The sequence below is a fragment of the Stylophora pistillata genome, chromosome 6, assembly GCF_964205215.1.
Source record: "Stylophora pistillata chromosome 6, jaStyPist1.2, whole genome shotgun sequence".
Classification (NCBI taxonomy): Eukaryota; Metazoa; Cnidaria; class Anthozoa; order Scleractinia; family Pocilloporidae; genus Stylophora; species Stylophora pistillata.
This window is the reverse complement of record NC_142524.1, coordinates 35,796,575-35,816,161: the sequence shown is the minus strand read 5'-3', so window position 1 is coordinate 35,816,161 and position 19,587 is coordinate 35,796,575. Positions and strand designations below refer to the sequence as shown.

At 38.7% G+C, this 19,587-nt stretch overlaps 2 protein-coding genes across 2 annotated transcripts; both read right to left on the bottom strand.

Moving 5' to 3' along the window:
* Nucleotides 1-1,289: 1,289 nt before the first annotated feature.
* Nucleotides 1,290-14,367, bottom strand: LOC148729625 (ribosome quality control complex subunit NEMF-like). The gene is made up of 22 exons (XM_088763071.1): nt 14,341-14,367; nt 14,144-14,278; nt 10,443-10,603; nt 9,818-9,911; nt 9,635-9,696; nt 9,362-9,425; nt 9,194-9,282; nt 8,790-8,893; nt 8,065-8,432; nt 7,705-7,868; nt 7,518-7,605; nt 7,094-7,131; nt 6,708-6,804; nt 6,432-6,506; nt 5,894-5,971; nt 5,037-5,463; nt 4,903-4,940; nt 4,515-4,553; nt 4,024-4,130; nt 3,686-3,729; nt 3,352-3,431; nt 1,290-3,151 (listed from the first exon to the last, which is right to left on the bottom strand). Exons 1-22 carry the CDS (start codon nt 14,365-14,367, stop codon nt 3,074-3,076), a joined length of 2,457 nt encoding a protein of 818 aa, XP_088619197.1. The 3' UTR covers nt 1,290-3,073.
* LOC148729624 (adenosine receptor A3-like) lies at nt 14,273-16,180 on the bottom strand. The gene has a single exon (XM_088763595.1). The coding sequence runs from the start codon at nt 15,712-15,714 to the stop codon at nt 14,824-14,826; it is 891 nt and encodes a 296-aa protein (XP_088619721.1). The 5' UTR covers nt 15,715-16,180; the 3' UTR covers nt 14,273-14,823.
* Between the last annotated feature and the right edge of the window lie 3,407 nt (nt 16,181-19,587).

The following is a 19,587-nucleotide window of genomic DNA, read 5'->3' as shown; positions in this document are numbered from 1 at the left end:
GCTAAAAATGCTAATGCTTTCTGGTAAGTTCCTGTCAATAAACAAGAATTAATAAATGGAAACCGTCACCATCTGTCAAGTTTTACAGTGAAACAGTATATTTGAAAGCACGAACGATCATCGTCAAAAGTTCTTCATGTCCGTGTTTTCCGTTCTCCTTTCTCGGCTATCAACCATAGAAAGGGATGTGCACGATAAGAGGACGTTTCAAAGGGAATTAGCTAAGTACTTTAAATAACATAAGTGTGAAAATTTTTCATTTAACTTAATGGAACTTAAAGACAGCCTACACTAAGTATAATGTAATGTTCACTGAAATCCATCTGCTAATAGACATATAACTAAGTAGATAAGTCTTTGACCACTATCGTTTGTTGAAAGCAAGAAATATGTATGCGATCCTCGGGTTGGTGGATGAAACATGGACAACGAAACAAGATTAAGGTTTTTGTAGTTAAAATCGACGTTTCTGCGCAATTGCGCGTAATTTTCGCGTAACGAGGACGACTGGCCGATGACATAAGTTAAAGACAAAACAAGAGCAGTTCACAGAAAAAAACACCACGCTCTTCGCAGTATGCACATGATACTTTGTCCATTGTGTCTCATACCCCAGCTGTAAACAGAACGGTTTACAGGGTTTTAGTGTACTGATGAAAATTCCAAAACGTAGTATTTGCTTCATGGATAAAAGATCTTACAACAAACGCACAGTGCCAAGGTAAATAACAAAATAAAAACACGAGGTACATGTAGAATGTACATAGGGCTGATTTCTTTATCTTCACAAAGTTCACTGCCATTTCACCCTAATGAGAGACCTGATGGACTTGAAGGGCTTAAATACGGGTCGCGTGGCGCCGTACAGCGAAACAAATTCTACAATAAAAAAACTGCAGTGTAAATAAAATTACAGCCACATGTAACAGCTATTATAATAATTCCGGCAATTTTGATCGGGATGAACCCCGTTAATGAAAGCAACTTTTTGTAAGCATCTGCTAATAGACATATAACTAAGTAGATAAGTCTTTGACCACTATCGTTTGTTGAAAGCAAGAAATATGTATGCGATCCTCGGGTTGGTGGATGAAACATGGACAACGAAACAAGATTAAGGTTTTCGTAGTTAAAATCGACGTTTCTGCGCAATTGCGCGTAATTTTCGCGTAACGAGGACGACTGGCCGATGACATAAGTTAAAGACAAAACAAGAGCAGTTCACTGAAAAAACACCACGCTCTTCGCAGTATGCAAATGATACTTTGTCCATTGTGTCTCATACCCCAGCTGTAAACAGAACGGTTTAATGATGAATTTAGATACACCAGGGTTTTAGTCTACTGATGAAAATTCCAAAACGTAGTATTTGCTTCATGGATAAAAGATCTTACAACAAACGCACAGTGCCAAGGTAAATAAAAAAAAATAAAAACACGAGGTACATGTAGAATGTACATGGGGCTGATTTCTTTATCTTCACAAAGTTCACTGCCATTTCACCCTAATGAGACACCTGATGGACTTGAAGGGCTTAAATACGGGTCGCGTGGCGCCGTACAGCGAAATAAATTCTACAATAAAAAAACTACAGTGTAAATAAAAATACAGCCACATGTAACAGCTATTATAATAATTCCAGCAATTTTGATCGGGATGAACCCTGTTAATGAAAGCAACGTATGTAAGCATCTATTCTGTTGAAACCGCAGCAACAATATGCTTGTGAGTCACAAGTTCCCGATATCTGAGATGAAGATGAACGGCTGAAAATCTGTCTGCACTCAGAGCTGTAATATGCATGGGCTGCCGTCACCACCAAAAATACAAGGATGTCAAATAGATCAGTAATAAAGGAATCGAATGGCCAAATTATAGACAGTCTAGGTTTCCTTAACATTACATGTAATATTCCCATCGGAATATTTCATGTAATGTTAAGCAATTCAATGTTCAGCTAGTGTCTGATGTTCTGCAAAGCTATTCGACGTAACGCTACACCATTCGTGTGTACCCTGTACCATTCGACATTACGCTGAGCCATTTCATGCAACGCTACACTGTTTGTATGTGCGCTGTACCATTCTACATTACGCTGAGCCATTTCACGCAACGCTACACCATTTGTATGTACGCTGTACCATTTGACATTACGCTGAGCCATTTCACGCAACTCTACGCTGTTTGTATGTACCTGTACCCTTAAAAAACAATCAGAAAAGACCAAGATGCGATCTGATCATAATCCATTCATTGTAAAGAACTTAGTTAAAGACATCATTGAAAGTAAAGAGGATCGTGATAAAGGCCGTTACTAATTCATCTTGGCCCCAAAATCACATTAAATCCTTTAGATGCCGGCAGCTGATTCGAGTTCTTCGTAATCGTTCCGCTCTCCACATGCAGGATATTTGGCAAATATAAAAAACGACGCAACGACTTCGTTTTGATGCAGCCGACAAACAAACTCGAGGTCGGACAAAAAAAAAAGTAAACAGTCGTCAGTTGGTTACGATCGCCCTTGAAAACTGACCGCTTCTCGGAACAGATCATTCCTGACGATAAATATGCGACAATACTTTTTGCATAAATGGAGACTACTGTGTCAGTTATTCATTAAATGCTTTTTGCTGAGCGTGGGGAGAGGCATCTACGAAGAGCTTGCCGTCAAAACGTTGACTGCCTGGGTCACAATTATTCCGCCGAGTCAGTCGAACGTTCTTTCCGTCTTGAGTGGATCATCAAAGGATAGGAGACTCATCATATCGAACCCAAGATGCAGTCCTTACCAGAAATTTCCCAGAACTATATAGGTTACCTGACGGGCCTACATCAGTCATGTGCGCACAGAAATATTTGACGATTAAAATGGATTATGTAAAATAAATTACAAGAAGTAAGCTGACCATTAGAAAAAGACTTGGACACTACAAAAATAATTAATAATAATAATAATCATAATCAACGAAGAAAAACGTATTTGACGTGTAGTCGATTAACCACGTTGCGGTTTATTAACACTATTTCTTTGGATAAAAAGGAATCTCCACAGTAATTCTTGCAATGTTACAGATCATTTCTTCTTCTTTTTTTGAAGGTTTGGTGCTGAAACTTTCACTTTTCCTGGAATGTAACGCGAAAGATCGTTGTCCTAGAAATAGAGTGGAAAACTAGTGAAAATTTAAAAAAAAAGAAAAAAAGGAGAAGCACTGTCAGGGATGGTTTGCACAAAAGCTGTGAAGTGCGATTGACGCTTAGAATGCAAATAATGTGATGAATTACTTAAAGTTCAATAACATCGTTGACTGCTTCATCTACCTACTAAAGTATCCCGAGCTTTGAAATTTTTACCTTGAGACTTTTAATTAAATCTTTCTCTCGCTGGGAAGCTTCTTTGGAAAACAGAAAAGTGCCCAACGCCGTCTTGGCAGCTAAGGAAGGAAACAAAACCTGCTAAATTTATATTTGTTTTACACGAATCACAGGACGAGGTGAAATGTATCATTCTCGATTTTGTCGCCTAAAAATTCTTATAAACTTGTGTTACAAATTACTTAATAGAACTCCCTCACCGAGTAAATTCAAATCCGAGTTGGCCAAGTAAATTCAGAGAAAATTCATAGAAAATTTAGAACTGAGCATCAGCAGAATATTTTGGGAAGAAAATCCGTACAGTTTTTCTAACCTTTTCCTCGGCGAGCTGTACCTGGAGTAAGTTTCACTTTAAACCTGTCGACGAAACGGAAAAGAAAAGACAAATAAAACACACACACATCTCTTATCTGAGAATTAGATGGGGGCGGGGGGGGGGGGCGGGGGAGGAGGGGGCTTTTCGATCGTCATATTTTATTCAGGAGCATACCAGGATGTTTTCTTACTATAAAAGATAACTTTTCCACAGCCCTTCTGATACAGAAAGATAAACTCTGGTCAGGGCTGATCTATCACCCAAACAACTTGAGCTTAGGGTGTCTTAGAAACTTAAAGAAAAAAAGAATAGAAAAAAGAAAACCGCTGTCTTACTTGTAGTTTTGTACCGCACCGTATGGAGCACACACAGGAATTGCAAACAGCAGTAAATCTTCAGACAGCGGACAACCTGTAAGAGAATCAAGCAGCGATACAGCTTCCTGCAAAGCAACGAAAAACGCCGAAAATTAGAAAAGTTACCCAAGCATGAAGTCAACGGTAATCGGCAGAGTTTGAGTTTCTCACAATCTTGCTTAACTCAAAATATTCGGATTGGTTGTGATCAAAATATTTTTTGCGGTTATTCTGAAATGGTGAACCATAAATCACGCTTGTAAGTAAAATCGGAGTTGACTTTTGCCGCAAGTTGCTGTGAAACCATCATGCTCAAACCAACTATTATCGAGCAATAACAGCACATTACTAAAATGAAACAGGCAAAGAATAAACCAAGTTATGAGCTGGGATGGTTAGAATTTTGAGAATCGTTTTTTAAAAAAAAAAAACCTCCAAAAAATCTCAATTGAAATTATTTCATTGCGTACTTTCGGTGCTTCGTCTTCTGCTTCGTCATCTGATACAGCCTGAAGGAAAGAAAAAAAAAACAATTCATATTAACTCGCGAAGTAACGAGAAAAGAAGTACTGCCTGGGATTTATTAAAACATAAAGAAAACAAATAAGTGAGTGAAACGCAACAAATACGCTACAAATATAAATATAAACAAATTAATAAATGAGTTTCTTCTTTACATTGTCGTAAAATGTGTAATTTATAATCACCAAACAGGGTGTCATGTCACTTTTCAAGTGCGCATGGCATTTTGTTCACGACCTCTGACTGTTAATCTCGCTAAGGCTGTAAAGTTTGATAAGGTTTGAAGTATTTACAAAATACTGAAAAGTATATAGCACAGCCGAACTGTCTACTTACAATGTCTTTTTCTTTCTCAGAATTCCCATATTTCGCATCTGAAAATAGAAAAAGCTGACTTACACTTCATTACTTTCGGTATTTTACGGTTAATTACATAAAAAAAAAAATTCATAAAAAAATGATTGTTGTACCTTCATCTTTTGGAGCACCCTCTTTGAGAGAATTGTCTTCTACACTGACTAGTTCCAAACTGCTCGTTTCACCAGCTTGTCTATCAGAAGAGTTCATCAAACCAGTCGCTGTCTCTTTACTGTCAATATCGTTACCTTCTCTATCGCCTTTATCCTGATAGACGCTTGAGTTTTGATTTGTAAAGTTTGTTTTTTTGCCTTTGTTTTCTTCCAAATCTTGCCTGGACTGGAAGCTGTTGTCCTGATCTTGGTTTTTACCGCCTCCTGTTGCAGACAGATTATTTTGATTTGAGTATTGGTCTTTGCTTGTCTGGGTTTCCCTTTTCCCTGGTTTACCGCTGGCTGGCCTGTTGACGCAACTTCCTTTACCCGCCTTCTTGTCTCTTTTCCTCTTATCAGCTTTGCTTTCTTTCGAAGGCCCAGCAGACTATAAGAGGAAAAAAACCAGCATTGTTTAAGAGGAAAAAATAAAAAAATTATCATACATCTGAAGTATTGGGAAACGGCCGTGGTGCATTAGCTCACCATAATTCATGTCAAAATGTCTCGGGTCGGTTTACGCGCAATGTTTCTCCATCATCCACTGTTCATTGCAATCACCAAACTGTCCAGGAATCAAGACGTTATATTTGGGAGTACCTTTGAAGAATTCTCATTCTATCCATGAGAGTTGTAATAGACTTGCAGTTACTTGAGGCCACAGAAAACACTACAAGCTGTAGCAGGTATGCAAGTCAAACCTCATTTTGATGCAGCCTTGCCAGTGAACCTCGTTCCGATCCAGACTCATTTCACCCTTTACAGATTACGCAAGGGTAGGATAAATTCGATACTTTTTACATGCTAAAAATCATTACCGCTAAAATCTCCATTTTCATTTGTCGTTCCTCTTCATCCTGTTCGCCGTATTTCTCTTTTATTTTCCTAAGTTTGGTCTGAAAAGTGAAAAAAGTATAAATTGCTTTAAGCAAAGCCACTAAATTCTTCTGACAGACCTTAATTAACACGGGTAATTCCTTAGATTTGTTTTTATATCGCTCCCGTTCATTTAGATAACAAAAGGGTGTAGACTTGAAATATCCAATTTTTTGTCGCTAATTTCAGGCCGGTCACGCTGGAAAATCATTCGTTAGCTTCCAAGTCTGTGAATTGTTATTAAAATCCTTAATGTTCATTATTTATCACGCTGCACAGAGTGGTCCATATTTAATGTCTGTTGTTTAAAATGAACGAGCGGAACTAGAATGAATTCATTCTAACCACTTAAATCTACTATCATGCTCAGTCAAAGAAAGTGAATCTTAAACTTTCTCTGTGACATAAATAATCAACTAAATATTCACTTCTCCTCGCCGATATTAACAGTCTAACAGGGTTGAAAAAAGTGTGTCAAACCTTTTGTCCTCTCTTAGGTGGCTGCTGCTGTTGCTGTTTTTGTTTTTGTTTTTGGTGATGGTTTTGTTGAGATTTCTGTCGATAATATTTTTAAGGATCAGAAGATATTAGAAGCTGTTTCCCAAAATACTTTCAAAGCGAAATGCGAGGTCGAGCAGATATAAATGCTCTGATATTTTGTTGAATCCCCTACCATGAATTAAAACATAGGCTAATGAAGAGGATTGACAAGGGCTCATTTTCGACATCACCATTAAAAGCAGAATGCAAACGTACCTGGTCATATTCTTCTCCTTCCTCTGTTTCTTGCTCCTCCTCATTCGCCTGCAAAGAGCCGTCTTCACCTTGTCTGACCTTCTTCTTTCGATTCTCTCTAAGATAAATTCGATTGTAATCATTAAAAATCTGTGGTGTATCTTGGTCTCGCAATAAAAAAATATGCCAATGTAAGATCAATATTGAGCACAAAGTAGCTTGGTATTGCACCTTCCCTTTTGAAAGAAAAGTGAATACACCTTAATTTTATAAAACAGTCGCCGCGTAAATCAGAAGACAAGTGACAAGTGGCTGCACTTCATTCATAATACAGATTTGTGCTCACTGCAGCGTGTCATTAAGTGAGAGTCAAGATTTACATGCGCAGGATCATGGCTAATTATTACCTCCTCTGTTTCGCTGATAGACGCTGTTTGTTTGCGGGCTGAAAAGAAAAATAATGAGGAATATTAGGCGACGTTTCGATCGCTCGAGTGCTTGAAAACTAAAACAAAAACTATAGCAAAAACCAGAGTAAGTTCAGGCCACTGATCTCAAGCGCTAGAAAAAGTGAGTGACCAGGTGACGCGCGTTTTTTTTTTTCTTTCATCTGATTGGTTGAGGAAGTGAAGCAAGTTTTCTGGACCAGCTATAAAGGTATGGAAAGGAAAGCCAATCTATTTCCTGATGAAGTTTTTGATACGATAGGCAGTTTCTTGATAAGATCACGAAAACTGGCAAACTGAAACTCGGCTATAACTTGCGCTTTCTTGCATTTTGCTATTCATGAAATGCAAGGGCGAGGAATGACATCTCAAATTCTCAAGATACTTGTTTGGTTTCCTCAGGATCAACACTTTCTCCTTCTTCACTATCTCTTCGGCTATTGCTTCTGCTTGTACCTCGCTGAAGGTGTACTCTAGAAACGAAGATAAAAGCACGATAAATTTAGAGTTAAACAATAGACTTAAACATTGCCATTGAAAATTAATCTATTAAAAATACAAACAAAACTTACTTTCCCTCCTTCGTAAGCTGTATATCGATGCTTGTATCAGGAAACAAGCTGTCTTCTTCATCATCGTCTTCTAGAGTAGCTGCCCCTTCGACAACAGAATTCGGTGGATTTTCTGCCTCGCCTTCGTCACTTGGAATGCTCAGCTCTTCCTCTCCTTCAGCATCCTATGTCAAGTTCAAAGTGTTATATCATTGGATCGTTTCCCGATATATTTGGGTGGAAAAAATGCAAACGTTACTGTGTAAACAGTCTGTGTTATAATGTAAAGCTCTCATTAGCTAGTAATCAAAACAAAACAAAAAACAAACAAAACACGGTTGCTGGGAAATCAAGCACCGTTGAAAATCTCTCGGACCTTACCTCTACTATTTCAGTATCCTCCACAGCTCTGACTTTTCTCTCGTTCAAGTGATTCTCGATGGACGTTTCATCCAGTTTAAACAAAAAACCAAAGCCCATCATGAGGTAACATGGCGGCAAGAAGTTCTTTTTGCCCCTAATCATGAAGCTTCCTGTGGTAAGGTACTCTCCTGTGGGTGCCGTCTTGGACACCTGCGAATGATGCACCCACCAGGCTGAGGTCACAATCCGTGCCTCCCACGCAGCACTGTAGGACACCGCCATGCAACCGGCTTCATTTAGGGTCTTTGGCGGGACGGGCTGACCCGTAGGGTTCTTTACTACAACACTTGTTGCACCATGGAGATCTGCGTGAACGTACACGTCTCCTGAGGAGAAAAGATATGTGATAATGATACATGACACAGAAACATGTAACTGGCCCCAAAACATATAGCCAGTGACCGAGCACGGGATACAAGCTCCTGCTGTACCTCAGAGTCAAGAGCTGAAAAATGTAACCACTGCTAACCTCGAGAAATGAGAAACAAGCTGAGAAGCGCTGAGAAGCGCTGAGAAGCGCAGAGAAGCACGTAAGCATTCACCAGGTGCACTCTCGAGAACTGTCTTGACCAACTTTGACCGCGGGCAAACACGTGACTGGCGACATTCGTAAGAAAAACTTGGGAAGTTGACAAGTTCCTAAAACAGTGTAGAAATAGAATGCAAAGTGAGCCACAACAGACCTTGTTCTAGATGTCTTTTGACCACAAGTTCGTTCTGCTGTTGGTCTCGGCCACCAATTACCAGGTAATTCTCAGAACTGATAAACCAAAGAAACTTCTCAAACCTAAAAAAACAAACGAAATATTCATTTAATTCCCATCCCAGGAGATATATATTCATGTTATCTGCATCACTAATAACACATTCTTCAACATATTATTCCCTCTCTGTCTTCTACATTCATCAAGGCTCACTTCGGCTCAAGTTATCTAATTCACGCTTCTTACAACTCGTCTGCTTATCAGAATGGTGGTGTGTATGGCCGGCCTAAATTGTGGATAACTCTTGCTGTAAAACGTTGAAGGAAAAGTAAACGCTGATTGACTGTTATGACAAACTACTTCAAAGCTGCTTTCATTCTTACCAATATGTTTTCCGAGCTTTCTTAATTCTTGTTGTAGTCTCAACTTCTTTCAAGGTTTCCTTCGTTTTTCGCTCCGCTGATTTTAACGCCTGCGGTTAATAACAGTTAGATTTATCATGGGGATTTGCAAATTAAGCAACCAACAACCTGCGACACTGGGTAACTAACCTTTTCCGATGCATCAATTGTCTTCTGTTCCTTTTTGGAAGAAAATTTCTTCTTGTCATAAAAGCTGCGACGATAAGAGTGAGGATAAGTTCTACTGCAAAACTGGGGATACCACAAAGAGATTACATACAGGACAAAAAGGTCTTTAAGACACCATCATATCAGAACAGCGACTAAAATCCGTTAAGGAATGAAATCATTTTCCCTTCTACATGAGCCGCCAGGAATGGTCGTAAACAAATAGAAATATTCTCAGTACATAACTTGCCGTACCTTCGTGCATTGGCATATGCAGATAAAGCCAAGTTGATGTCAATTTTAGTAAATTTAGAGCCCTGCAAGATGGAGAAAGTGTACATGCATAACTAACTTCACGAAGGAGCACTGGGGGTTGCAGAACTATGAGAAAAATTTTGCGTGTCGAGAAAGCACAGTGCACAGCAGTCAGAGACATACCTTGGTTTTTTTCTTCCTTTTCTTTTTTGTACTTTCATCATCTTCTTCTTCTTCATCTGAATCAGGGTCTGATTCTGAAGAGTCGTACGGATTCCTACAGAATAATGTCGCAAAATGTATGTAATCATATTCACAAAGCAAGCAAACTCGGTTTTTGAAAAGAGAAAAAGTTTCTAGAAATCCTTCGCCAAGATTTTTGGGGTTGCCTCTGCGAGACAAGGTCTCCTTTTTCTTTTGCTGTCCTCATGAAATAAAGGTAACGAGAGACATTCCTGTGCAAAGCCAAAGGGGGTAACAACGAGGACGAAATGTAACCTACGCAATTTAAAGGAGATACAGAGATGGGTAGAACAGTGGATACCTAAAACCAGTGCAATAATAAAGTTTTGAAATGGTGACTTCTTGACGCTAAGCTGTGTCTATGGCACAAAAGCCTGTGGGGCGTAGCAATCAATCAAAAGTAATTTTAATGGATCAAACACCTAAAGATCCAAACTAAAGGAAGAGAAATCAGATGACTTTCAGCAACCAGGTCTAAGAATCCCACTTAGGCACTCAAAAATGCTAGCGATCTAAACATTTGGTTAGGAGCCTACTGAAAGATGCCTAAAAAAAGATATCAGACCTGAGGTGCATGGTGATATGATTAGTTTCCAGTTTTAGTGCACCAATAGCACATGCCACAGGGTCTCCTTGTGACTGTGCCTCTTTCACAATGTTGTTGATTTCAGACCAATCAATCTGGTTTGCTATGGCGCTGTTCACGATCAGGATTGCTTTATCCACCTAAAACATATAAGAAATCATCTTTAAAAAGTTGTAGTTTTGCACTTTGGTTAACATGTTTTCATTTTCGCGATGTAGTCACTACTGACGTCATTTCCAAATACGAGTTGTACTTTGACGTAATTTCCACATACGGTTAAAATTTGATGTAGCTTGTACTTTTAAAAACATGATGTCCCACTTTAAAACAAAATAAAAAACACGTCCATAGTTCATTTCCTCCGGAATCTTCGGGTGTCAGTTGAAACGTAGGGACGGATATAAACTGTAGGTTACCCTGACAGATAATATAGTCCTTCGTGACACATTACAACTTCAACATTCCTCGTTTAGGCTAAAGATTTTATTGGGAAACAATTTTTTTTTTTTTTGGGGGGGGGGGGGAAACATCTTGATAAGATGATAAAAGGCAGGTAAAATTTTACAAACATTTCATACCGGTAACGAGAAAAGAAGAAATTCGAGCGTTGAGTTGCATTGCTAATCTTACAACGGGAAAACCACGATCTTTCTTGCCAGGACACTTTTCTTTTATTTAATACTCAATGGTTAAGCTGAAACTTTAATTGTGAAGGAAAGAGGCGCCTTGGAGAAAAATTCAAAACGGGTCAATAAATTACACAATGGCTTTAATCACAATAAATTTACAAAATCGTGTCTTTCATTTTGCTCATTATTCTTTTAATTAAATTTTTAATTTTTACAGTTTATTTTTACTCTTGATTATGAAAGATCTCTCTTAAATAACTGACATGGATTCTGACAAAGCTGTTTTCATGCAGTTGACATAAACTAGAGGCTCAGTTTCAACGGAGCAACATGTTTCGCAGAATTTCTGCGATGCCCTTTCGAACTTGTCTCATCTTCCAACAATAGATAACAGGATTTAGGGATGAATTGAGATGCAGCAGTGAACAAGTGTACATAAGAAATAGCTCTAATGTGACATTTGATCCACGAATGAAAACAGACGCAACGAAACTGCAATAGTGGGGCAGGTAACAAAACAAAAACAAAATGAGGACGTAAGAAGTATTAACTGCAGTTTTCCTTTGCTTTACATCATTTACTAATTTTTCATCATCTTGTGAAACTTGTTGTACTTGTAACGGGCGAATTTGGTTTGTAAGGCGCACCACCACGAAATAAATTCTGCAATTCGCCACAGTCAGAGAAACAAAGCAAAAACCCAGAATGAAACCGACCACGATTCCCATGTGCACCCAAATGATCCTCATCACTGAAAGCAATGCACTGAACACCCATATCAGCAAGACACCTGCAACGGTTCGTTTGTGAGCTACAAGTTCCTGATATCTCAGATGAAGATGGACGGCTAGGAACCTGTCTACACCTACAGCCGTTACACTGAACAAAGAAGCATACAAAATCAATCTAACTATAAAATCCATAGATTTCCGCACACTGGACGCAAGATCGTTTTGCAGCAAAAGCGCAAGTAGCTCTTCAACGTAAAACGGCTGCACCAGCAAGCCAACACCAAGATCAGAAACAGTAAGACTTAACAGTAATGTTTTCAAAGTCTCCGGTAAGGACGAAGTTTTCCTCATCGCATGGATTGTTAAAAGGTTCAACGTTACAGCCGCGAAAGAGGAGACAACGTTCAATACAGCGTTAACTATGAGAGACGAATAAAACTCTTCTTTTGTATCTGCCATTGTAGAACTGTGACTTAAGTTGAGGTCGGGCGTTCTGCTGCTAAAAGCAGTGAGACTGTGCGCTTCATAGACTCCGATCTTCAAGGAGACTCTAACTCTTGAATTGCATGAACCACTTTATAAAGTCTATTTTATCAGAAAAAGTAAACAAACTGCGGGTAACTGTCATGGACTAATGAATGCAACGTAAAAAAGATCAAAACGTAATCTCATCTTTATTACCTATTGAATTTCGCTTTTGACGAAGTTACCAATTGTTTAAGTTGGTAAGAACAAGGGAATAAATACATAAATAAATAAATACGACGTCGAGATAGCAATTTTTTTTTGTCCAAATTCAGAACTGGGATATTACGAGCTTTCATTTAGTTTCCTGGTCGGCAACTGGAAGAAAATACTCAGCCCTTACTCTTAAATTTAGAAAAAAAATGGCATCATCTTCTTATTCCCTGTAAATATTTGGTTGATCAGCGGTTTTACGTTTCCATTTCCGTTTAATGACACCGGTGTTACTCGCAAGCGCTGTCCTGCCTAAAAGTTCGTCAGGGATCCAATAAAAAAGACAATGAACGTCGTCAACAGGCAAAGATCATCGCTACTTTGCAAATATTTCCTTTGAGTAACGAAAAACCGGAAAATGCACTCCCGCCCCCACGTTTCCACACAAAAATACACAAAAAGATGAGATCCTGACGTTAAAATTATTGTCATTGGGTGAAAGTGATAATAAATTAATCTTGACATAAGAGGTCGGAAAACGCATCATTCGTAATGACAACAACAAAATGTCCCATCGCCGTCATTTCAACAATTTAGAATTAAAACCTGTGTTAGTCCTCCCTTCTGTACATAAGCATTAAAAAAAAATGGTATTACCAACACCATGCGTCACTGGATTAAAAAAAAAAAAAAAAAACACAGCCAATAAAAAAACTTCGTATTATATTCCATCATGAAATTGTGTTAATCATCTCAAAATTCTGATTTTTCAGAAGAAATGAAAAAACCCCATGTAGTTTGATTATTCAATATCTCCGTGTTGTACAAATGTCAGTTGAAACTCAAGTAACGATAATAAACTGTAGAGCGAGACGACACACCACCATCATTAAATGTTCCTTGTTGATAAAGGTAAATAAACTGCGACCAAAAAAATGGAACCTCTGGCGTTAACAGTTCGTCAGAGCATATAACTTGAGGGCTGACGCAACATCTAACTTCAGCTACTGACCAGCGCACCAACACAAACGCTACAATCTGATCGGCTCCATCACTGCAAATCTAATTAAACAATAGAGTGCACTATGGGCTGACAGTATCTCTCCACGGATGAACACTATCGCGTCACGTGATCAATTTAAACCAATAAGAATCGGAGAAAATTTAGTGGCGATACCACTGAAACGAAACGACCGAAAAGGCGAATCGATTGAAAAAAAAAACAAAAAACAAACAAACAAACATGACCGAAACATTGGTGCGGAGGAGAACAAAAGAGACCACCGTTAGGTGAAACAGGTTTTTATTTTGAGCTCTCGAATATTTTGGGATTACCCGATAAATTTCTTAAAACCAGAGAATTCTTTAGAGGATCACGATTTTTAATGTCGATAAAAGGATACTTCGGCGTATAATCAATTCCGCGAGGAGATCCTCTTCTGAGAAAGCCCTGAAACCCTAGCCCTCTTAAAAAAAACCTCGCTTCAAGAGACAGCTTTAAACATCAAAAGGCTTTTAAATACAACACAAAACAAATTTACATATCTGAGTATGAAGGGCAGAAGGTGAGGGAGTTGTTTTTGGCTGTTTGAGGAGAGGCTTAAAGTTCTAAATGTGAGAGAACATCTAAAGTAAAATGTACCTTTTCCTCGACATTCCATCTTTCCCTCACTCGGCGTGGGCTTATTTTGGACGTTTCACTCGTTGCGAAATTCCTCTTGGTTATTGCTTTTGTTTTTGTTGTTTTGACGGTAGCGCTTGTCTCAGTGGTTTCAATCTAATGTTTAGGTTTAAAGTCCATTCGATTCAGATTTGTTGATTATCATAAGAAGTTTTTACTTTTGTGTTCAAGCGTGCCAAAGACATCATTACGGTAATTTATGTTTTTATAAACAAAGCTAGTAGCTCCTAATATATAGCATTCATAGTCTGTTTATGAGCCACGTGGCCCATCAGGCCGACGCTTAACTCCGGTTCCTGTAACATAAGCGACTAGGAGTCTCTAATGTAGTATTCGTACTTCTGTTTTAAAACCAATACATGTAATAAGAAAATTACCCTTTGCTTCCGACGAGAAAGAGGTAGAAAAACATTACATCTGCATGTTATAACTTCAATTAACTTAAGCTGTCTAAGCTGACAAATTGAATACAAATATAGGTCTACATTTACATATGACCTGTCAGCAAACTACAAGGACTTACAGATTCTCTACTGTGCAAAACACATTCGTTTACTTTCGTTGCGAACTATTCATAATACTTGAAGATTGCCTCCGAAGTGCTCGGTTGTTATATAGCTACCTTAAAAGTTTCTTCAGTTTTAACGACGAAATATATTTCGAAGAATGCAAATGATAGATTGCCGAATGCGTCTCATTTTCCAGCAGTATACCACAGGGTTTAGAGACGAGTTGAAAAACAAAAGCGTTAACGTATAAATAACACTAGTACGAAATCTGGTGATTTGTTTAACGGAAGAAAAACTCCAAATATAAACACAGTACCAGGGTAAATAACACAACAAAAACACGAGGTATATGTAGAAGGTACTGTTAGCCGACTTCCTCAACCTGGCCGCGTTCACTGTCGTTCCACCCCCGTGTGTTAGTTGCAACGCTTGGATTACGTTTCTGTGGCGCCTCACCGCTAAATATATTTTAAAGTAAATAATTGTTGTACAAATAATACAACAACAAAAAGTAACGGTGAGTACGGTTTTTCCAGCGTATTTGAGCGAGAAATAATCCAGCACTAACAGCAACGAAAACAAGAAACTAAACGTCCATATCATCAACACTGCAGCAACAACACGCTTGTGAGTCACAAGTTCTTGATATCTGAGATAAAGATGAATGGCCAGAAATCTGTCTGTGCTCAAAGCAGTAACACCGAACAGTGACGCACACAAGAATAAACTCGAAAAAAAGTCACTGATGTAGGTAAATATATTTAGCTCGGGGTAGATATAGTTTCCACTAGTAGCGCAAGTAATCAGCCTTGCAACATAAACAGGTTTCACCAGCAAACCAACACCAAGGTCAGAAACAGCGAGACTCAGCAGCAATGTTTTCAAAGTCTTTGGCAATGCTGACGTCTTCCTCATCGCATGGATCGTCAAAATGTTCAACATAATGGATGTGTAGCAAAAGAAGGAGTTCAACACGGAATTAGTGACACAAGATGAGTAATACGGGCTTTCGCTTTTCCCCATTCTATATCTGGTAGTCAGGAGGCTGATTTGTCAGCAAGTTCACCGAGTACGCTCAGAAGAAATGGATTTCATGAGACAAACATGCTTCATCGTGAATTAATGGAGAGTTACTTAGAAAAGCTTCATGATAAATTCTGGCAAAAGCCAGGATTAATAAGTAGTTGGAAACCAGAGACTTATGAATAAGTTGATGCATTTGACAGCTTCGTCCGGTGCCAACGAGGAAATCGAAAAACACGCGTGCTCCTGCTGAAGTGCTTTTTTATCCGTGTTCTTCCGACGTTATTCACTGTACAGATAAATAGCTACTTTCCTGTTATGTACCTGTGGCCCATATGGTCGATGTTTAAGCCGCCGAAACAACGTTCGCCAATTCATTTCACGTTTCCCATTTAATACACATCGAAAGTGTATCAAGACATCTGTATATATTTACAAAACTAGAAATAGTTTTTTATTCTTCAGTTGTAGAAATCTAGAATTCAGGGAAAATTCATAGAAACTGCAATGTTTACAAATACCGGAAGTCACGGATCATACTGACCCATGATTGGCTTATTTACCGTTTAGTCGCAGGGACTGGTCGCACAAACAGTTCCCACGAAGGGACAAACATATGTTTCATGCGACCAGTCGCAGGGACTAAATTTTGGTCCCTGCGACCACAGAAATGTGTAGTTCACACGAAGGGACTAGTTGCATGAAACTGGTCGCTGGGACTAGTCGCAGGGACTAGTCCCCTCGTGTGTGCCGACCTTTAGACTTAGAATTGGTAAAATGTTCGCTTTCGTCAGAAAGATAGAGGTTGTCCTTAGGAGGCGGCGGCGTGTCACTTTCAGTAAGCGGAATTTTGGAAAAGAAAAAAAATAACACCTCTTTACATTCGAAAATTCCGCGAGTTATGGCAGTCTAGAATAACAGCTGTAGCGAATAACTGAAACGAAGCTATGAAGAGAACAACATATTAAACATAATAACTCCTCTTTGGCGCGAATGCTCAAGTTCCATCGACAGAAACTTTAATTTGTTTACTCTGTTAAAAGCGACAAGACCTACGTTTTGACAATTACACGAAACAAACCCAATATCGAAACCAAAAAACTTTAACAGTAACTTTTCGCTGTTGAAGCGGACATTGAAAAACACTAATGTTCATCTTCTAGAGATCTATAAAAATGGGAAAAAACCTCATTTACAATAATCTAGCACAACAAAAAAGGGACGTAAGAAAATGCATTTCAATCAAGTACAGAAAATCAGCTGTCTCTAAAATTGACTGTTTCTACCGAGGTCAGGTGTTGAATTTTAATCCAAAACCTTTTGTTTTCAAGAAAAAAATTCTTCTAGGGCAAAACAAATAAGAAGGGAAAAACTGAATGTGTCTACTTCCGACAGAATGAAAGTAAAATAAATGTAAAGTCTATTTTTCACAGCTTTAATTTCATCTAGAAAACTCTCCGTAACAGAGAGAGAAACAAGAACCTCGAAAACACGCAGACAGTTTATAAGCTCCTCTGCTCTTCATCTCTATGAAAAACTTTGGATATAAAAATCAAAGCACAAATAAACCTTTGGCAGAAAGCACGTTTAAAGTCTACAATAATATCATCTTAAGTTTTAACAGTTCAGTTCTGACGAATGATCACATTTCGCAGCATGCAAATGATGGATTGCCAAATGTGTCTCATTTTTCAGCAGTACATTTCAGTACAGTTCACCGCCATTTCATTGCTTTGTGAAACTTGATGGACCTGAAGGCCTTGAATTAAGCTTGGGTAGCGCCGCACAGTGAAATAAATCCAATATTAAAAAATTATAGTGCAATTAAAACAACAGCCGAAATCGAAATACTGTTATAACCACAGCAACAATACGCTTGGGAGTCACAAGTTCCTGATATCTGAGATGAAGATGAACGGCTAAAAATGCTAATGCTTTCTGGTAAGTTCCTGTCAATAAACAAGAATTAATAAATGGAAACCGTCACCATCTGTCAAGTTTTACAGTGAAACAGTATATTTGAAAGCACGAACGATCATCGTCAAAAGTTCTTCATGTCCGTGTTTTCCGTTCTCCTTTCTCGGCTATCAACCATAGAAAGGGATGTGCACGATAAGAGGACGTTTCAAAGGGAATTAGCTAAGTACTTTAAATAACATAAGTGTGAAAATTTTCCATTTAACTTAATGGAACTTAAAGACAGCCTACACTAAGTATAATGCAATGTTCACTGAAATTCATCTGCTAATAGACATATAACTAAGTAAATAAGTCTTTGACCACTATCGTTTGTTGAAAGCAAGAAATATGTATGCGATCCTCGGGTTGGTGGATGAAACATGGACAACGAAACAAGATTAAGGTTTTCGTAGTTAAAATCGACGTTTCTGCGCAATTGCGCGTAATTTTCGCGTAACGAGGACGACTGGCCGATGACATAAGTTAAAGACAAAACAAGAGCAGTTCACTGAAAAAACACCACGCTCTTCGCAGTATGCAAATGATACTTTGTCCATTGTGTCTCATACCCCAGCTGTAAACAGAACGGTTTAATGATGAATTTAGATACACCAGGGTTTTAGTCTACTGATGAAAATTCCAAAACGTAGTATTTGCTTCATGGATGAAAGATCTTACAACAAACGCACAGTGCCAAGGTAAATAACAAAATAAAAACACGAGGTACATGTAGAATGTACATAGGGCTGATTTCTTTATCTTCACAAAGTTCACTGCCATTTCACCCTAATGAGACACCTGATGGACTTGAAGGGCTTAAATACGGGTCGCGTGGCGCCGTACAGCGAAATAAATTCTACAATAAAAAAACTACAGTGTAAATAAAAATACAGCCACATGTAACAGCTATTATAATAATTCCAGCAATTTTGATCGGGATGAACCATGTTAATGAAAGCAACGTATGTAAGCATCTATTCTGTTGAAACCGCAGCAACAATATGCTTGTGAGTCACAAGTTCCCGATATCTGAGATGAAGATGAACGGCTGAAAATCTGTCTGCACTCAGAGCTGTAATATGGGCTGCCGTCACCACCAAAAATACAAGGATGTCAAATAGATCAGTAATAAAGGAATCGCATGGCCAAATTATAGACAGTCTAGGTTTCCTTAACATTACATGAAATATTCCCATCGGAATATTTCATGTAATGTTAAGCAATTCAATGTTCAGCTAGAGTGTCTGATGTTCTGCAAAGCTATTCGACGTAACGCTACACCATTTGTGTGTACCCTATACCATTCGACATTACGCTGAGCCATTTCATGCAACGCTACACTGTTTGTATGTGCGCTGTACCATTCTACATTACGCTGAGCCATTTCACGCAACGCTACACCATTTGTATGTACGCTGTACCATTTGACATTACGCTGAGCCATTTCACGCAACGCTACGCTGTTTGTATGTACGCTGTACCATTCTAAATAATGCTGAGCCATTTCACACAACGCTACACCATTTGTGTACGCTGTCCCATTCCACATTACGCTGAGCCTTTTCACGCAAAGCTACACTGTTTGTATGTACGCTATACCATTCGACATAACGCTGAGTCATTTCACGCAACGCTACACCATTTGTGTGTACGCTGTACCATTCCACATTACGCCGGGCCTTTTCACGCAAAGCTAAACTGTTTGTATGTACGCTGCACCATTCGACATTACGCTGAGCCATTTCACGCAACGCTAAACCGTTTGTGCGTACGCTGTGCTACTCGATATTACCCTGAGTAATTTGACGCAACGCGACACCGTTTGTGTACTGTATTGCAAATGAGTGCTAGCCTATTCGCAATTTAGCTGGTCCATTTCACAATTTCATGTTCCAACTTGACATGGGCAACTAG

Bases quoted from the DNA above. Each gene is read 5' to 3' on its own strand.
- LOC148729625 (XM_088763071.1), bottom strand. From the start codon at position 14,367: ATGTCTTTGGCACGCTTGAACACAAAA. The intron at 5,972-6,431 runs GTTTGACACACT...TTCACTTTTCAG, and splicing joins CACCTAAGAGAGGACAAAAG to ACCAAACTTAGGAAAATAAA. The intron at 3,152-3,351 runs GTAAAAATTTCA...CTCTATTTCTAG, and splicing joins ATTTAATTAAAAGTCTCAAG to GACAACGATCTTTCGCGTTA.
- LOC148729624 (XM_088763595.1), bottom strand. From the start codon at position 15,714: ATGGGGAAAAGCGAAAGCCCGTATTACTCATCTTGTGTCACTAATTCC.